General features: G+C 35.8%; 2 protein-coding genes across 7 annotated transcripts in view; one reads left to right on the top strand and one right to left on the bottom strand.

The window, feature by feature from the left end:
• Nucleotides 1-12528, top strand: part of LOC121970328 — a 33699-nt gene extending 21171 nt beyond the window's left edge. For 5 of the 6 annotated variants that reach the window (XM_042520965.1, XM_042520963.1, XM_042520960.1 and 2 more), the window contains 15 exons: nt 764-852; nt 2170-2329; nt 2406-2541; nt 5108-5219; nt 6388-6525; nt 6632-6732; nt 7479-7592; nt 8240-8460; nt 9735-9793; nt 9865-10050; nt 10136-10259; nt 10410-10465; nt 10849-10994; nt 11063-11227; nt 11759-12528. In XM_042520965.1, the coding sequence (XP_042376899.1) occupies nt 764-852; nt 2170-2329; nt 2406-2541; nt 5108-5219; nt 6388-6525; nt 6632-6732; nt 7479-7592; nt 8240-8460; nt 9735-9793; nt 9865-10050; nt 10136-10259; nt 10410-10465; nt 10849-10994; nt 11063-11227; nt 11759-12055 (2104 nt within the window). In that variant the 3' untranslated portion in view covers nt 12056-12528. The remainder of the gene's footprint in view (nt 1-763; nt 853-2169; nt 2330-2405; nt 2542-5107; nt 5220-6387; nt 6526-6631; nt 6733-7478; nt 7593-8239; nt 8461-9734; nt 9794-9864; nt 10051-10135; nt 10260-10409; nt 10466-10848; nt 10995-11062; nt 11228-11758) is intronic. The other variant, XM_042520962.1, reaches the window with a different exon arrangement.
• A 3901-nt stretch (nt 12529-16429) lies between these two features.
• LOC121973488 (myb-related protein Zm38-like) lies at nt 16430-18030 on the bottom strand. The gene is made up of 3 exons (XM_042524905.1): nt 17785-18030; nt 17536-17665; nt 16430-17464 (listed from the first exon to the last, which is right to left on the bottom strand). Exons 1-3 carry the CDS (start codon nt 17918-17920, stop codon nt 16795-16797), a joined length of 936 nt encoding a protein of 311 aa, XP_042380839.1. The 5' UTR covers nt 17921-18030; the 3' UTR covers nt 16430-16794.
• Nucleotides 18031-19970: the final 1940 nt, after the last annotated feature.

Raw genomic sequence — 19970 nt, 5'->3', positions numbered from 1 at the left:
AATTGAAGCTCGTTCAGATATTTATATTTGTTACCAAGTGTAACCTGACCCAGTTTTAGGGCAAAAAAAAATCATTTATAGCCTTTTTAGAGACTCCGAAGAATTTAAGTACTCTTTATTAATGTTATTTTTCATGTTGTAATAATTACGAAACCGTAGCTGCTATAACTGTTGTAGTTGTAGCAACTACAAAACCGTAACTGCTACAATATGTATAGCATCTATGGTTTCGTAGTTAGTACAACGCGCTTGACCGGTTCACGATTTAGGTGGAAGATATATGCTGGATAATAATTGGAACAATACTAGATGATAGTTGTGTCATTTTATGCGGGGTGGGGTGCCCTTTTGATAAAAAAATCAAAGTGGGGCGCCCTTTTGACAATTTAGATAAATAGGAGCGCTCTTCTGACTTTTTCCCAAACAATAATCTATTTAGCTTATATCAATCTTTGAGTTGGAGAATTATGGGCGGTTATGGTTTAGATTCCAATTCATTATGTTATACTTTGTCATTTTAGTCCCCCAATTTTCTATTTTTTTTCCTTGCCCTTGCAAAAGTTGGAATCGTTGCCTGAAAATTTACCAAAAAGTGAAGATATTGCTCAGTGAACCTGATACTCATTCTAAAAGTGAATGTATAAAATGAAAAATATTCATGGGCAAAATTTCCCTTTTGATTGATTATCATCTATCATAATTTATTCATCTTGACTTAGCTAGTACAGAATATTTTTAAGCTATAAGTAATTTTGCCTTTCAGGTTCTCAGTGGCATCTGAAGCACATCATGATTCATTTCTGCAAACAGATTTATTAACCTTTGTCAAGTCCACTTTACATAATCCTGAAGGTAATCTTCTCATTTTTTGGTCGTATTTGAATTTAACTTTAGCTTATTTATTATTCCAAAACCACAGGAATTTTGAAAAGAAACTTATATCTTTTTTTTATTGAGTTCTTAATACATCTTTCTGTGCAAAATATTTTTATTTTCTACAATCCTTTTGAGTTGCTCATATCAATTGGGATATAAAAGTCTGGAGTTGGTAGATACTTAGTCTGGCACATCCAATAACAAAATATTAAGCCTTTTTGAATAGAGAGAATCAAGGAGAGGAAATCACAAGGCAAGGGTGGTTTCTCTTCTTTTTTGATGAGAAAAAAAGTGAAATTTTAATTTGGTTAGAATTGTCTCATTTTGGTGGACTGAAAACGAGGAAAATAATGGAGGACTTTGTTTCGACCATCTATGGGGAAAGAGGAATTTTAGTGGTTTAGTCTCTTGTCAAACCAAGGAGAGACAGAACTTTCTATTCTATTTCTTGATCTTGTCACTTCCTCTTTTAGTACTTTAGTGAAATATCTTTTGCAATATCTAGAGATAGTACTGGAATACACTAATAAGTATAGTGAAGAATGATCTATCCTTGTCTATCCCCTTTTTATATTTTTGGATGAATATATCTTATGCTGGGTCATGAACTTGGCACCTACTATGAGATTAAACTAATTCAAGAATTGGTGAAGCTGTTCATTTATTTTATTCTTCTGGTTTATTTTTTCTCCATAGTTTTAAGATAAAAATATTAGGACAAGGATGATAAAACACTTCTTTATGCTGATTCAATTTATTTTGTCCCTGCGGAGCCATCCGCGTGAAATTCCTGTCCCTCCAATATTAATAACATGAGTTGTATTTGACCAAGAGTGTTTTTTCAACAGAGCTCCAAATATACCCAAGTTTTATCTATATCAAAACACAATTCTTCATCCTTTTCCTCTTAACATTGAAACTTTTTCTCATACACTGGGTGCCACCTTCTTCTTCAGCACATCACTGGTTCTTACTCATATTTTTCCTCTTCCCCCGACTCTAGGCACCTCCTTATCCTTAGGCACACCTCTCGCCATGGCATTGGTGGCATTGTCTTGATTTAGCGGTGGATTGTAACCCTGCTTGGCCAAGATTTCAATTCTATCTTTTTCGTAGAATGTTTTATTATAATTGACAAAAACATATGAGACTGTTGCCAGTAAGTACACTATCTTGGTTACAAGATGGAATCATAGTAGAAAGGTTTATCCATATTAAGCTGTGAATAATTCAGTGAAACATCATTATATAGCTGAAAAAATCAATTTAATAATGTACACTGATACTGTGCAGGCCCGAATCATTGTTGGTTGAATGGAATTGGTGGAAGTACAAAGAGTAATCAAGATGGAATACTTTTATTGCTGATAATTTTATCTATTAAGGATTTAGAAATCGTGGGCAATCGACAACATGCTCGTGGGTTTCAACTAGCTAAATTGGTACAGCAGAGGTAGACATGTTTTTATTCTGATAATTAACTTCCTTGGAGTTGGAGTTGAATATGGTCTTTGACTTCCATACTGTAGGCATCCAGATGTCAATATTATTATAGTATGTTCTGGCTTGCTCGATGCAATTTCTGATACTGCTTGGATCATTAAGGCTGTCATGGAGGAGTTTATTACCTTTCCTATCTTAGTATTGAAGAAGGATTTTCTTCAGGTAAAGCATTATTCTTCGTTTAGTAGTTTTTACTATCTTCATTAGTTGTATAGGGAGATGTGATTAATGTAATGGTATAAATTGTTTTTTTTTTCCTTTTTGTTCGTTTGTGTTTACCTTCTACTCCAGATTCCATTTAGTGGATGATTCCCTTGCATAAATAATGCATTGCTTTTTAATCTGTTCCCTTTTTGACAAATAGGGACTTATCATGATCCACCATTTTTTTCACAATTCACTTTTTTTATGTATAAAGTCTTTGATTATTTTCCTCATTGCAATTGTATTAATCCTGTTTGAGGATGAAATTTGATATCCTGGTCTAGATTTACTGTAAGCATTAGTGTTAGAAGACCTATTTCTTCTTGTAGCTTCTTTAGTTAACTGATTCATAAGTAACGATGCATGATGACTTGTCTTCTTGTTGTTTAGTAAAGTTGTAAACTAAAGGTCACACTCAAGTTTTGTTTGGATGATGGTGTTTGGTGTTCGTGCCTGACTCTATTTCTTGTTTGGTACTTCAATTGTAAACTTGTAATGTTAATGAATCTAAATATCAAATGTTCAAATGATAGGGATTGACTGGTGTACACTGGATGAGTATTATCTAGTATATGGTAGGTCACTTATGGAAACGTGCTGGGACATGATTACAAAATGGTCAGTCTGGATTTGAATTTGGCAAACCAAAACTCTTTCGGCTCTCGCTTCCATAATATTCATATAAATCCAAGATATTTTGGTTTTGCCTCATCACTTCGATTTATGCTTTGACTTTTTTGAGTCTTATTTTGTTAGCCTACAGATTTAAAGTTTGTGCCTATGTATTCTCAATATTTGTTCCTTGCGAAGAAGCTAAATTGTGTAATAAAGCTACTCTTGCCAAATCACATTATTACACTTTGAAAAACTAAGATCTAGACTAGGAGATGAATCTCGAGAATCTGTGCCCCAAATAAGAAATTACCTTCACAACAAGCAACCTAAGATCTTTACTCGATCAATTAAATAATAAAATCTAGCATAAGTTAATACCCAAGTTTTTTTTTATCTTTTGTCCTTTGATTTTAACAATCATATCTAATTGAAAAAACTCTTTGAGTAGCACAAACAAGTGTATTTAATTAGACTAAATAAATCATTCCATGAAATAAATTTTTCGTTTGTTACGGTGCATAGATAGAGGTGCCTGCATGGTGCACTATGTTGAAGGCAAACACTGTCGACTCAATTAGAAGTCTCGTCTCATAGGGTGCTTAATGATGACACTTTGGGCTGTCTTTATGCATCAAAATTAATTGGGGAATGGAAAACTGGCTGCATTTAGTATAGCAAATGTAATCACATCACATTTAATATTGACCAAAATTTGATATGGATCCACTCCAAATGGCTATGGTAGAGTGTTGCAGACTTATTACTTCATTTTCACCTTCTGGAATTTTCATATCAAAGACTGTGAACATGAAGTTGCCATGGAGGAAAGTTGTTCTTGTCGGCTTGATATGGAATCTTGTAGTTGCTGTGATGGATTGACAAAGCCATCTTATTATAATTATGACCCCTTTTTTAATACGAATTTGGTATGAGTAGACAGAAGTATTAAAAACCATCCAAGATAAACAATATCGATTAAGTCATAAACCACAAACCAAACCCACTAAATATATATGGTTTTGACATGGTTGTCTGATTGACCTATCTTCATGGATGGAAATAGTTTTTGTTAAATCATATGGATACAGCATGCCAAGCAAAGTCCTTGTAAGTCAAAACCCAGGAAGCATGAACACAGGACATCTCGGAATCAAACCCTTAGATGACACTTTACATCATTAGATCTGCAAGTAATTTTTTTATACATTGAAATTACTTGCTGGGAAAGAAGACTAGGTGATTTGAAAAGGAAAGAAAAGATAATGACATTAAATTTGGTGGATCTTGTTTGGTTGTCTTGTTAGGAAATCAATGATTTGAGAAACTATGGATTCCAAATGTGAATCCTACTTGACTCATCTGTTTAGTATATTATTTTAAAATATTGTATTGGTCAATTATGCATATTTTGCATATTCCTTTTTGAAAATTTCTTTAATCCTTGTGAAGGTAAATGAAATCTTGTGGCTTGAATTTGTTCTCTTCTTGCTTCTTTGTATACCAAAGAAGCTAAAAGGAACTCTTGTAGAAAATGGCAGATTGTTTTGGTTTCATTGTAACTCCCGAGTGTTTGAGTAATGTGCCATGTGATTCAGGGCCTCTCTCTCTCTAGTCTGATCTCATTTTATTTTGTGTTTTATTTTCTTTAGGGTGGTTCCATTCTTCCCTTTATTATTTTTCATGAATGAATGATCTTTATATATCTGTCAATGTTGCTAGCAGGATGATATACTATTCAACAATTTAATGCAAATAATGTGTATTCAAAATGCATCTTCTCTAATATTAAGGAAAATCACAGAACCATATAAATTTAAACAGCAATACTATGAAGTTTGCATTGTCAATCTGTACTCAATAAATTGCATTACTGACAGTTTACTAATAATTTCTTATTATTTACTCTCAGTTTCCTAAAATTGTTCAGATGTCAGACCATGTGGGATTCTTGCTATGTCAAGGCTCAATTGATCATGTGGTTCATTTAAGTGGGCACAATGAGATTGCTGTAATATCTAAAGGTAATTTTGGACATCTTTTTCATTTTGTAAGTTTTAGGAATTCAACTTATTGTGATTAATGAATGAAAACCTAAATTTTTAGATACTTGGGATCTCTGCAGGAATGCAAGCATTCACTATTAACACTTTTTAGCATGGGAGGCAATCTTCAACCACTGTGAAGTTTACAGAAGTGTCTTATTATAGTTTGTTCAATGATTTGTGTTACAAGGTGTTCTTATCTAACATATAAAGAGGGACCTATGATTACACCAGTTTGAATGTCAACTACTTATTTTCTAGGAAAGATTTACTGAAGTTTCTTTGTGAAGAAGTGAATGGCTAAAAATTAGGCATAATGTACATGGTTATACTTTGTGAGTGCCAACACCAAGTTAAAGTGTCATTCTGGTAACAAGTTTTGGTGATTGGCCAAAATGAGAGTGTTTTGGTCCTGACTTGTGAACAAAAGTGGTGCTGCGATTTCAATGCTGGCTTTATGTCTTCTGCTTTCAATTTGGTGTTGGTGGGTTTGTATGCCCATGTTAGGTAATGCTTAAGCATATTTAGAACAATTATTCCAATGAATGTAAATGTTGGAATGTCTTTTATTTGTTAGGATAGTTTTTTAAGGGAACAATGGTTTGTATTTTGAAAATTATTAGATTTTTTAAGGGAACAATGGCGTACCTATTTTACCTGATGATCTGACTAATATAATAAAACAAATGATGTTTCTTTTAATTATGTCATTTCCTAAGGGCTTGGCATCTAATTATGTACCTTGTAACTGTAAAGAAGTTTATTTTAAAACACCATCTTACCCGTACATTGTTTAGCATGGTGAAATGGAGTTGTTCTCAGAACTCAGAGAAGCTTTGACTTATATAATACAGCACTTTCACTCAGACTAAAATTGTAGATTTGGATGCCACAGCTTTGCAACTTTTGGAATACCAGACTTTTTTATTTGTCTGGCTTTAATGGACATTACAAGTCTAGAGGATCAAATTGATTTCTTTTTTCTTCCAATTTTCTACATACTAATAATTCATATGTAATTTGTTATTAGGAATCATGGTTAGATGAAAACATTTTAGGTCATCTGTTCAGATTAGCGTAATTTATCTCTCATGTATATATTTCTCACTATTTTTAATTTCTTATTTTACCTTTTTCATACATGCAGCAATTGAGGAATACAGTGTCCACAAGGATGAAAATAACCCTCCAGTTCAACGGAGTATTATGGATAAAACAAGCTATGACAACATGATAAAGGAACCTTATTTTTCTCCGTTCAGGATCTTGCTTCTCCATTACCCAGGTTCCTATTTTCCTATTTATGTACCTATTCATGTGTTTTGTTAACCATTGCCCATTGTTTTATTATTATGTCTTCATCTGAGTACTCTGATTTTTCTACTTTCCAGGTTCAATTTCCATAGATGAAGATGGAAACCGTATGTTTGTATCTGACAGTAATCATCATAGGATCATTGTTAGCGATAGTAAGGGGAGGATTTTAGATTGTGTAAGTGTCACTCTGCTTGTTTCTGATGCATTCATTTTTGCTATATCTTTCTGGATTATCTGCTCAAATTGTAATTGGACGACCAAAGTTTGAAATCTTGAGGCCATGTTGGTGTTTCGGTCTCTGACTAAAATGATACTGTGTCTATCATGCTAATGTTTCGATGTATGGTATCGGTGGTAAATTGGAGGTGGAAGAAGGAAAGAAATGAAGAAAAATAATAAATAAATAAGACAACCATCTTTTTCTTTCTATCTGTAATGCTATGATTTTGGCATTATTTTGTATTGAGATAAACTATAAAAGAAACATTATGTCAATTTCAGCATGCCAAGGAGTATCAGGTGTGACACAATGACTCAGGAAACATTATCTTGGTGTTGAGTAATGCCGATTTTTGGAAATTTATGTGAATGTTAAGCTTTGACTGATTCACCCGACATAGTATAAGATTTCAAACCCTGCTGAGGACAATACTGCATTGAAACCTCACTCTATTTTGATGTCAATTGAATATTAAATGATTTGGAAATAATGATTGGAGTTCACGATGGTTTATTTTGTGAATCTTTTGTGCCTTTTCCAAAATTATAGAAGCAGTTGCAAGCCTTTTTCCTAAATATAGGAGAACATCATCTCTTTAATTATATTTCATATACAATTAAAATATGATAATCTGAGCTATTAAATATGTATATTGATTCCATTCATTTTGTACATTAGTTAGTGATTTCATTCATTTTCAGATTGGTTCTTCCCCAGGTTTCGAGGATGGTAAATTTGAATCTGCTAAATTGTTTCGACCTGCTGGATCATTCTATTGCCCCAATGAAAATTGCCTTTTCTTTGTGGACTCTGAGGTATGAAATTCAATTTAATAGTTACTAGATCACTGCTTTGTTTTTCCGGACATTGTGATGATTCTAACTTCAATGTATGTAATGTTATTCATAGCAGGCTTCTCTAGTTCATAAATGGCTCTGCAAATAGTTGTTTTTTGAACATAAATGACGCTAGCAGCTAATGGAAAATTTGTTGTTTCTTTAATCTGGTTGACCAATTTAGCATACTGGTATATGAGGTCAAATTACTTAAACTAGCTTGGTTTTTTGCTGGAAGTAGAATCTCTGTTGTAGCATAATTGATTTATAGCTGTAACATTGTACTTGTCTACTAAGTAAATGTCTGTTTATTTCTGTTTAACTAATCTGTTTACTGACTAGTATTGAGTGTTGTTTTTAATTGTTGATGTACTTTTTTCGAGTTTCATTTGTTTTTTTATCTTGTTTATCTGAACAAAAGTTTGCTATCATCATGATTCATGTTGCATTCACCGTCTTCACATATTTGCTCACTGTTCCTTTCAGGATTTCTCTCTATTATTTTTTTTTTAAATTTGTATAATACATTGCAATTAATGTTCAACCAGACTTCCAATATTTTTTCTTCTGTATTTACAATTCATCATTTTCTTTCTTATCTCTCAATGTGTTTCTTCCTTTCCTAGAACCATGCGATAAGAAGAGCTGATATGGAGAACAGAGTGGTGGAGACCATTTACCCTGCTTCTGTTCAAAAAAGCAGTGGGGTTTGGAGCTGGCTCCTTGATAAACTTGGGCTGGGAACCAAAGTTGTATCAGAAGCTGGGCAGCTGGATTTGGATTTGATTAAATTACCATGGCATTTATTGAACATGAGGGAGAATGATCTTTTAACTATTGATCGCAGGTGAGGCAGAACATTTAATACTTATTTTTTAAAAAATCATTAAATTTCTATTCTCTCTAATTACCTGATTCTATTTAACAGAAACTCGAGTTTAGTATTTTTTTTTTATCTATGGGCAATGGCTTAGGCTTATCAAGTTAAATAATTGGTTTTCCCATTTTGGAGGGGTTGTTACATGCAGTATTGGAGCTTGTCTAGTAGTAGGCTTGATAAGGTGACCTCTTTGGATATTGCCTGTGATGATTGAGCTTCCATTGGACATCTACAAGGATTATGTGCTAGTTTAATCCTTGACTCTGTTAATTAGGCACTTCAGACCTTGATGATTACATTAAGTGAGGGAGATTGTGACATGCTAGTTTTGTCCCTCATTAAAGGTTTTGAGCTAGTAAAGGGAGTTCATAAGTTGGATGAGCCTACAATCATTAATTTGGGAGTTGGTGTTCAGGCTTCTCAAGTTATTGGGCATTTGTATATTATTATCTATCAAATATATTTAGATGTTAAAAAATCACACATAAGATTGTTTGGCACTCTGTTCTACCATTAGCCATCTAGTGCTTGACTGGATCTATTCCTAGTTTTTGTCTGATAACTCTCAGATTCAGTATGGCGTGTTTTAGAAAACTGTCTATTGGGATGAACCACATAAATTTGTGATTGTTCAATTCATCATGTTAGCTACAAGCATTGCATATATGCTTGTCTGAATATGTTCTCAGGCAAGCAATTAGTTATGATACTTCAATTGTCTCACCCAATCCATGCTTGTTTTCATTGTTTAATTCAGTTAATATCTGATGGTGCTATTACTGAAAAATGAATTCAACCTCTTGTAGAAATTAATCATCGAAGGCCTTGATGACCTGACACTTCATCTTTCTTATTTGTCATGCTATCAAATAATTGTCTCCTAAAGAAGATTATCATATTTGAGCATTAATGCTTGAAGCTTTTTGATAGGAACGTTATTGTATATTTTATTGGTAGAGTCCAGACACTAAAATCTTGCCTGCATTTGGTTACTTATTTTGTGCTAGATGTAAACTATCTTATGGAAGGATGATATTACTTAAGGTCTTAGCAACAATTCAAATTACTCTTTTATAAGTACAGGTAAATGAATGATTTTATGGGGGCTGCCTTTCTATATTTGCCCTCGTACTGATTGAGTTGGTTGGCAATTTAATTAGTGCTGCTTACATGTGTTTCTTGCAAATGCTTACACTGCATCATTAATTTTCATAATCATTTTTAATATATTTTTTTTGCAGTTTTGAAACCTTGTGGGTCGTGAGCAGGGAATCTGGAGAAATTAAAAAGATAGTGAAAGGTATGTTTTTTTAAGCTTCAGATATCTACAGTGTATACCGGTTAAGTCTAAAGTTCACTAACTACTAAAAGGTGTATCAAACGTCATGGAGATATGTGGGGACATGATAATGGAGAAAGCAACACTATTGAAGGAAATTTCAGAGAATTTGCCACCAAAGACATTCCATCATTGCCTTTCTGATGAAAGGATGTGTTTTTCTGGTTGGCTTTCATCAGTAGCAATGTTCCAAGATGATATCATCTTCTGCAATGCAGGTTGACTATTGTTATTAGTGTGGTGTTTATGATTTTCACTACAGAGCTGTTAACTAGTTCAATTTCATGTTTTACTTCTTTGAAGATAGTCAAAGAATTTTTAGGTATCACCGTGAGTCCAGAGTCATTTCTTATCTACAGCTTTCAAACTTAGGAGTACTTGGATTGCCATATTGGATGGTTTGCCCTCTTGAGAGAGTTATTAAGCGGTAAGATGATTCAATTAAATCCTCAACCTAGTTTTCAAACTTTTTATCAACTACCAAGAAAGTGATTGTTTTCTATATAATTCTAAATAATAAATTTAAAGTGTCATATTTTAATTTATATAATGTGTTGAAATGTTTGCCATATGCCAGTGAAAATAAAGAGACGATTTTGAGCGAACATATTCAGCATTTCAATGTCCTTCCAGGTGATCCATCACCCTTTATCAGTGTTTTTCAGTTTTCTAGGTGCATCAGTTTAGTTTTGAATCAGCATGGGTGGAATTGTGTTGCTTTATTCACATCTATGCAAAATGTTAGAACGTGGCATTTTTTTCATTGATTAATCCATAAATACTCCCTTTTCATATCCAAAATATGCATGGAAGTAGCATCTTTCTTTTTATTGTCAATCATTTCGATATGCCCTGCTAGTTCGAAATGATTAAGCACCTTAGAGGGAAATTATTGTGCTGGCCTGGCGTTCTTGGTCAAAAGATGCTATTTTTAGCATGTAATTTCTGAAGTTTAAAGGCATGGAGGATATAGCTAGATTTTTAAGCTAATGATTCGATTGTCTGATCCAATATAGGAAGGTGTGACATACTGTTTGATGTAAATATACCCCAAGATAGCGAACTAGTAGCACCTGTGGAGAAAAGTTGTTTATGGATCCATGTTAGAGGTTCTGCCTCTGAATTTTCTGCAGTTGAAGAACAAAAAACTGGGGCAGGGAAGGTAACATACGAAGTGCACTTCTAGTTTCCCTTGTTCCAGTGGTTAAAGTCAAGTTGTGCTGGTTGCAGGATGGGATTGCTCAACAGTGGTTTGATGAATTGGATAACCTTGCTTTCTCACAAGTGGAGGATGAAACCTCTTCTCTTGATGAAGGTGAACATGTGGAAAGGCAATTCCAAGATGACAGGGTTCATTTTAATTGTTCAATCGGCATAAGTCCTGGAACTGCTGAGGTATCAACTACTCTCATGATAAATTCCTTGTCAATTTTATTTTCTCAGCAAAACGAATTTCATCCTTTCAGAACTTCGATAAAGAAATATGGTATATTCAGTTGATTACTTGTGCTTTTTGTGGGACACAATTTGTCGTGTTTTTTCTTGCTTGGTTCTCAAGAGGCTTTTCTGATCCTAAAATTTCGGGTTATACAATATATTTCTATTGGTTTACTAAAGATAAGAATCTGGTACCGTCCTAGAAATAATATTCAGATTCTATTGAATCTTGTAGTTCCAAACAAAGTTATGTCGACTGGTTTTGAATTTGGTGTGTGATTATTTGAATATGTCTAAATATATCTTTGTAGAAAAATAGTACTTTAGAGAACAAGTAGTCCACAAGAGATGATTGATGTCGATCCTCAGGTTTATATATGATCGAACACTTTGGTTTGTGCTTACTTTGATGAGAAGTTGGCAACGTTTTTATCCCACAGTTGACAATAGCAACGTGAAACAATGTGATGCTAATTGTTCTTGGTTTAGGTGGTGGTCTCTACTGTTCTCTATCTGAAATTGAAGAAAACACAAGAAAACATTGAGGATCGAAGTTCACTAGCAATGAGAATTCTGGAGTGCAATAAACAGAAAATGAGCAAACTGGAAGCCGACGCATCAACCAGATTGCTTTTGGAAACCTTTAAAGATGTAGAAGATTTGATCTTTATGAAGCCTGTGCACATTAGACTAAAGCTGCAGTGCGCCGACCACCCAACTGCTGTAACCAACAAAGAGACCATCTGCACAGATTCCTTGATAAATGTTGACATATCTTTGGACTAGTAGCTCCACAGTTCCATTTATCGAGTAGGTCCACTTTTGTTCTAATAGTATTCCAAATTCTTTTTGCCCCCAATCAGATGTGAGCAAGAGAATCCTGCCAAGCAGGAGCCAACAGACCCATTTATTTGATTTCCTCTGTACATTTCAATATCGTCGTAGAGACAGCAGGGGCGATAACTATTAATTATTTTTGATAATGAAGGGTAGAGGATGTTCCGCCATCATGAGAAACAATAACATAATTTCAACAGTTAACTCTGTACATCCTAATAATTGCTAGAATTTGTTTTTTGTTTTTAAATTGTTCTTCACAAATCAAGGAATTCATGCAATTCAGAGTTTTGAATTCAGGGAGAGGGAAAGAGTAGAAGGAACTGTTTGATGTGTTGGTTTGAGGTGGTCTATCTCAATTGCACTTGAGACGTTCGATGAATGTTCTTTGAAAGTTACTTGAGCTTCCTTCTCTCAGCAAATCATGGTCAATCTCCTATTTTGCTCTATGCCATTTTAAGGTGGCTTTCTTACTTATCGGGAGAGGCCATAGCTCATAATGAGTGTGATATATATACTCGACCTATGACGTTGATCCTAATAGTCGCTGTTTCTCTCTCGGAGAAATTGAGGTAAAAGGTTAATTTAATGTCGCTGCTTGTTGCCACAATATTTCTTCTAGTTACAAAAAGATCTAGTAGTGATTTTAGTAATGATTCCAAATGATTCAAACTCGAGTCTATTTGATCTAGGTAATGGCCTTCTTTCGTCGTTTATATAGATGCCTGACTAGCATATGCTATTGTTTGGCAAAGAGTCTACATCATGTTTAATTGCCAATTAATAACTCTAGCGATTTTCTGAAGTGATGATTCGTACGAAGAAGTGAGTACTCGTGGTTAACTTATTGGATACCATTTCATCGACTATTGGATTTGAATCAACGACTATCATCACATGAAAGCAATATTCTAACCACCGACCCAAGTTAAGTAGGCCATTTATCATTCAAAAGGAGTCGCTTGGTGATTATGAATTATCTATCTGGACAAAATTTGATGTCATATTCCATAGGTTTCTAGGGAACAAGAGAACAACAATGTCGTTGTAGTATTGGGGTGACTATCCCCGCCTGTCACGTGGGAAACTTGGGTTCAATCTCTGATAATGTTCGGACTTTTGTATTTGTAGGGGTGTTTTGTTGAGTTTTTGAGTTGTTCGCTGCCAGTGTTTTCCCAAACTTTCGTGAAATCGAATTAGTCATCCAGATTTAATGTTACCTAATCATAATTTTTTTAAGGGAACAAGAAAACAAAAGCCAAGTATTTAACATGTTAGTGTGAAAAAAAACATTTTCAAGGATGAGTCATTTTACTGCATAAAGGTTGTCTTAAATTGCAACACCAGTAGCTGTAGTTGTTGGAGCAGTAAGTAATCCCTGATGGCAAAAGAAGCTTGTTCAGGTTAAGTAAAGATTGTTCAACAAACAAACAAATGCTTAGTTCATAGAAGGTTCGTTCATCAAAGTGTTTGTGCAGAGAGCTGAATTATTAGGTCTTTTGTCCTCTACGAGAAGCAGGTTGAAGCAGCGGTTATTGGAGGAAGGCACAGATGCTGCTGCAGCCTGCAATATGTAAAGGTTTGGTGGTTCCTTGGCCATCTCCTCCTGCAATCTTCCAAACCTAAAGATCTTTCTTGTTCTCATTTTCCCTGTTTGTGCAGGAAGATGAGGGAATTATTAAGTGGATGACCAAAGCCTTCCTGTCTCGATTCTGCTTCAGGTCAGAAGGTGCCTGCTGTGGAGTTGGTTGAAGCTTGTGAAGGTTATTGCCACAGTAGTGGTGTTCAGAACAGGGCTTCTCTGACATCAGGACTAGTTTCCTAAACTTAAATAATATTAATGCTTTTCATGACAGAAGTATCCCAACTTAAATAATAAACTTGTCTTCGTCCTCCTTGATTTTTTTTTCTTTTCTGTTAAAATTAGTACACAGTAAAATAATCAATATAAATAAAAAAACACATAGAATTTATGTAGTTCGGTAATCCTTTAGGATTCCTACTCTATGACTATATCTCCATCACGAGCCATTAGTTCTTTTTCTTTTTAAGATATTTTCGAAGGTGGAAAAATCTCTTACCGCATATGTTTTCAAACAAAACAATAAAACACAAGTAATAATTATTAAAATAAATGAACAAGCAATTACTGGAATATTGGTCGTCTCTAGAGATTTTGAATATGAAACACTCATCTTGGAATCTCCTTAATGAATTTTAGAGCCTGAGTGATTGTTAGATCTATTTTTGTCCTCTTTTAATATAATTTTCTCGATTTGCTAACGTGACATATTTATTCCGCAACCAAAATATAAATTATGCTATATCTAGTATCTGGTCTATCTAACCTACTGAGTTTGCTTGGTACTTGGTCTACTTAACTTATCTAGATTTATTATTTGATTGAAATTCACTTTTCCAAGACTTCTCATTTATTTAGAATTTATTCCTTTCAAATTTTTCATTATCTAGGATTCTCTCCTAGAATTTTTTTTGCCAAACATTTGGTCCCTTTCATATGTTTGGACTTTTCTTTTGTTTAACATCCCGTTCTCTCAATCTATTAAGATTTTCCACTTAAGCCTTCTCACCTTGCCTAGGATACTCTTGATTTGTCAAGAGAAGCAATTTCATCCCTCATGCAAAGCACGTAAAAGAGTTGTTCACCAAATTTAACTATGGAGTACCTAAATGTTTGTGCAACTTCTTAATTATTACAATGAGTTAAACACAAAGTCTTATCAAAAGTTGCAGAAGATTATTTTTAAAAGTTCAGAAAATTGTTTTCACCAAGTGTCCTATAAACAAAGTTCTCCTTGAAAGGATAACACATGTTTAAAATATTGGTTAATGAAAAGATAAAATATTGACACGTGGGAACCCATGGGAATACAAATTAAATGGGCATGTGGAAACGGCCTGGGAGAATGGTATAATGGTAAGATATATTTTTTTTAATTTTTTTTTAAGATATCTAAAGATTGTGTGGATTATTGTACTAACTACTATAATGTATAATAACTATTTGATAATTATTAAATATGTAACCGTTAATATAACATTATTATAATAAATTAAATAATTATTTAGAACTATTTTAAAATAATTTTGATGAAATTTAAATAATGAGCAAAATGCAGAGAATTTTTTAACGTAGGCAGTATATAGTAATTTTTGATTAAAATAAAAGAATTAAAATTTTCAGTTATAACAGTTACATTAATATTGAAAATAAAAATATTTTTATTATTTATAAAAATAAATTTTTTTAATATTTATAAAAATAATAAATTCAGTTAGTCCCATTGACTATTACTGAGGTGATCGGTTCGATTCTATAGAATTTTCCATTTGCCATTAGGGTAAATCGGAAAACACGTATAATGGACAACTCAAAAGCCTAGCATCCTTAGGGCATCTCCAATGGTTAAAGCTCTAAATGAGTTTTTTTCAGGATCCCAATATATCACATCAACAATATGAAAGCTCATTGAAATATCTTCAATGGTTAAAGCTTTAAATGAACTTTCTTATGATCCAATTCATCGTATGAGTTGCATGACTTCATGCATATTACATCAAATTTGATACAAAAGAACAGATTTATATTTTTACTACCGCTCTTAAATTACAAACCTCAAATCTCACCTCTACAATGGTTCAAGGCTTTTTATTCAGCTTTTTTGATTTTACAAACATCTCATAAATCTTGCATTGAAGATGTTCTTAAATTGTGTGCCCCATTTAAAAAAAAAATTACTACAAATATATTATAATTGGGATAGAATTATGAATAATTGGATAACAATATGAATATCTTCTTAGACTTTAATATTTATAAAAAAAAAGCTAGCATTTGATGGATTGGAGACGTTATTTTAATTTTTTTTTTCATATGTGATCTTTCCCTAATTTTAATTTGTGTCTCATGGCACGTGCCAATATTTTATCATTTCATTAACCAATCTGTCAACCTAACTATTTGGATTTTCGAGGGGAAGGAAGGAAGGAAGGAAGGAATGCTCTCTACCGGTTCCTGGGCCACGAAATTCCTAATAAAAAAACTGTCAGAAAGAGATAGCATGGAATTTCATGTCAGAGGTCGCCATGGTTGATCAGATCATCAGATCATCGATCGTTCTTCCTAATCGGATCTTTCGGGGCTAAATCCTTTGTTTTATATCTTGTCGGATTATTCTAGACGACCGATTTCCTGTGCGCACGTGCTGCGCCCTTCCTGCGTGGCGAATCTGAAAACGACAATCATATCTCTGGATCTTCTGCTGTTTAAAAGAAAACAGAGAAAGAAAAAAAAAACACAAGGAAAAAATTGGATTCTTTAAAGGACATGATAGATAATAAATAGTTCATGAAACTGACGTGCTAGCCATTTATGATCATAAAGAGAGTAGAGAATAAATTGGAGGAGGTCGCAGTCACGATATTCATGGCCAGAAGTGATGTCAGCACTGATTGATCGTTTCCGGCGAATGATCACCCACAAGGCCCTAAAACGGCTCCCCCCACCAAACACTTCGTCAGAATCGATATGAACGCGACGGAAAAGGAAACAGGAGGAGGGGCCCACTCTGCGCGATGTCCAGCTCACGTAGACAATTTTCTTCCCTATCCTGGTCGTCTCATGCACGCCGGCCTCGTGAATTAGGACGGAGATCTTAATGTCTTGATCAGTAGAAGCACATGGAGGATCCGGCCAGCATCGTCTCGTCGAGGTAGAGGTTGCCGGAGCCGGCCGCCGCCGCCGCGATCATCGGAGCCATTTCGTATTCCTCCAAGTTGAAACCCAGCTCGTCGGCGCTGTCGCGGCTGCCGGAGAGGTCGACGGGCTCCAAGCCGCCGCCGGCGGTGCTGCCGTGGAGGTAGTTCTCGAAGCCCAGAGCGCCGTGCTCCGCCTCGTGCAGGTAGGCATCGGCGTACGCAGCGTTACCGATGTAGCCGATGCCTCCGGCGTTGCCTCCCAACTTGATGAAATTGCAAGACTGCTGCTGCTGCTCCGCTGCCTGCTGCAGATGCGACCCGCCGCCGCCGCCGCCACCGAGCAACGCAGAGAAGGGCAAGGCGGCATCGAGGCCTTGCAACGACAAAATCAAGGAGTCGTTAGGAGAAGCAGCAGCAGCATCCAATGCGGCACCGGCGTAGGGAAAGCTGCAGGCGGCGGCGTAGTCAGTAAACTGTTGCTGATGAAGCTGCAGCTGAATTCGATCGTGATGATGCTGCTGCTTAATCCTCCTCGGCGGCGAAAGGATCCCCGAGAACTTCTTCTTAAGCTTGGTGTTCCAGTAGTTCTTGATGTCGTTGTCAGTCCTGCCGGGGAGGTGGCTGGCTATGATGGACCACCTGCACCGCCACAATTGTCCCCTAATTAAGAAATCTGAGAATGCAGCCAAAAGAGTTCACTTGGCGCCAACCTGCTGCCGATGCTGGCGTAGAGGTTGGTGATGATCCTGTCTTCGTCGTCAGAGAAGCATCCATGCTTGATGTTGGGCCTCAAATAGTTGAGCCACCTCAGTCTGCAACTCTTCCCGCACCTATTCAGACCTGCACTTCAACCAATCAATCATTCATTCATTCATTCATTCATTCAATCAATCATCGACAAGAAGAACCACACTATCGACTGTAATTAATCTGCATGATCTGATAATCTCATTAATTACCAGCTTTATGAGGGAGAGCAATCCAGTTACCACCAGTGCCATGCTTCTCGATGTACTCCTTCAGCTGCTTGTCTTCCTCAGGAGACCAGTGGCCCTTCTTCACACTGGCTTTGTCACAGCAGGGTGCCCTCCCCATTCCTTGTTGTAAGTGTAACCCAGAGAAGAGTAGTAGATCACGTATATATAGTTATAACTATATATATATATATATATATATATATACAGGGGGTGAAGGAACAAGAATATAGTGAAGTAACATGTATTATTTATAATGCTAGCTCGGCACCATCAGCATCACCTGCAGTAGAAATGATCCGTGGCACATGTCTGATCTGATTTACTTTTGTTTTTCCTACGTACCCTGTAAATTAATTACCTTTACAATTTCCCTGATATATAAATGATCCATGCATGTGAGTGAAACAGACTCTGACATCCATGGATCCGTATACTTACGGCTCTTTGTGAATTAGGTAGCTTTGTCCCATCACTTATAATTATTATTGAGACTTCCCCTCTCAAGTTACACAGTAAATGCTGTTATACATTGCATGTGTATTTCTATGAAGGCATTAAATGGGTTGTTAAAAGGATTTAGATTTGTGAATGATGGTTTTTTTTCTAACTGTTTGTAATTAGCATTAGATCGTCCATAGATGTATAACAAATTCATCCTGTCCAAAAATGAAATGGTGAAAAATTAGGGATGTAGTGATTTGACTGATCGATTGTAGATCTCACTCCATTCTACAAAATAAATAATGTTAGTGTCGAGGTAGAGAAAGGATCTCTGACGTTGATCTTTCAACGCTCAAGTCAGTTATCGAAATAGTGGAAGAAAGTGGAGCAACAGTAATCCTAGCGCCAACAGTGAATAACGCGTACCTCCGTCGATGATGGACCTCCTTTATATAGAGCCCTGGTGCATGGGGTGATATGCACGCTTCTCAAGGTATGGACACGTTCTCCAATAACTATCTATAGTTAGCATTAGATCGTCGATAGATGTATAACAAATTCATCTTGTTCAAAAATGAAAAGGTGAAAAATTAGAGATGTGGTGTTTTTACTGACTGATTGTAGATTTCGCTCTACTCTACAAAATAAGTAACATTAGTATCGAGCAAGGGAAGGAGTCCCCGACGTTGACCCTCTGACACTAAAGTTAGTTATCGAAATAGTGGAAAAAAGTGGAGCAACAGTAACCCTAGCGCAAACAATAAATAACGCGTACCTCCGTCGATGATGGACCTCCCTTTATATAGAGCCCTGGTGCATGGGCGACGTGCACGCTTCTCAAGACATGTGCACGTTCTCCAATAAGTCCTATGAATGGACTTGTCAGGAAAGTACCTCTGACATCATACCTTAACAAGACATGCATATCCCTGACAAGATAGTAAAAGCTTCTGCTGTATGATTCTCTTGTCGATCATGCATCGTGTTAACGCTACTAGCTCCCAAAGCGATGTCGAGAGATATGACAGTGGTCCTGTTGCTTGGCCGAGTGGGGTAGTCGCTCAGTGAGGGCCCCTCCACTCTGTCGACATCAGCCGCTCTTCCTTGCGGTAACTGGTTGTAGTGACTTGTCCCTTTCGATCAGGTAAGCTCTCTGGTCTCCTTTAGTGTCCTGTTGCTCCATACTGAGCGTCTACTGTCGTACTGTATTATCCCAAGCTGGACAGGTGGTCCGCTTGGACATGTCTCCCACTAGTCAGGCACTGACTATCCTGACCGACCATTGTAATTGACCTTCGTTTGTCCTTTTGATACTCTAGCATCGATCACCTTGACTTTGACCTCTACCTTGACAGTTGACCCTGTGCCAAGTGGGCCTCCTATATCACCGCATCACAAGTGATGATTCCTTTTAAAATCGGTGAAAGCTAAACTATTAGTAAGATGATTTCAAAGTTGATCGAAAGAAAACCTTGAAGGAGAAAACTTGCATAGTCAAGGAGCAGAGGAGGAAGAAGTGTTCGTAAACAGGATAGGGGGTCCCTGGCATATCCACTCTGACGTTGTGAAGTGGAGGAAAAAATGTGAAAGATAGACAAGAATATGAGATCTGTGTGAAGTAAAAAACCTACCTATGCCTGTGGGGGAAGACCTTTATAATATCTTTGTAATTCCTACATTAATGAAATATCGTATCAGGATAAAAGAAATGTCCTATCACTGTATTG

This window comes from Zingiber officinale, chromosome 4A, assembly GCF_018446385.1.
Source record: "Zingiber officinale cultivar Zhangliang chromosome 4A, Zo_v1.1, whole genome shotgun sequence".
In the NCBI taxonomy this organism is placed as follows: domain Eukaryota; kingdom Viridiplantae; phylum Streptophyta; class Magnoliopsida; order Zingiberales; family Zingiberaceae; genus Zingiber; species Zingiber officinale.
The sequence above is the reverse complement of the archived record's forward strand: the minus strand, read 5'-3'. Positions and strand labels throughout refer to the sequence as shown.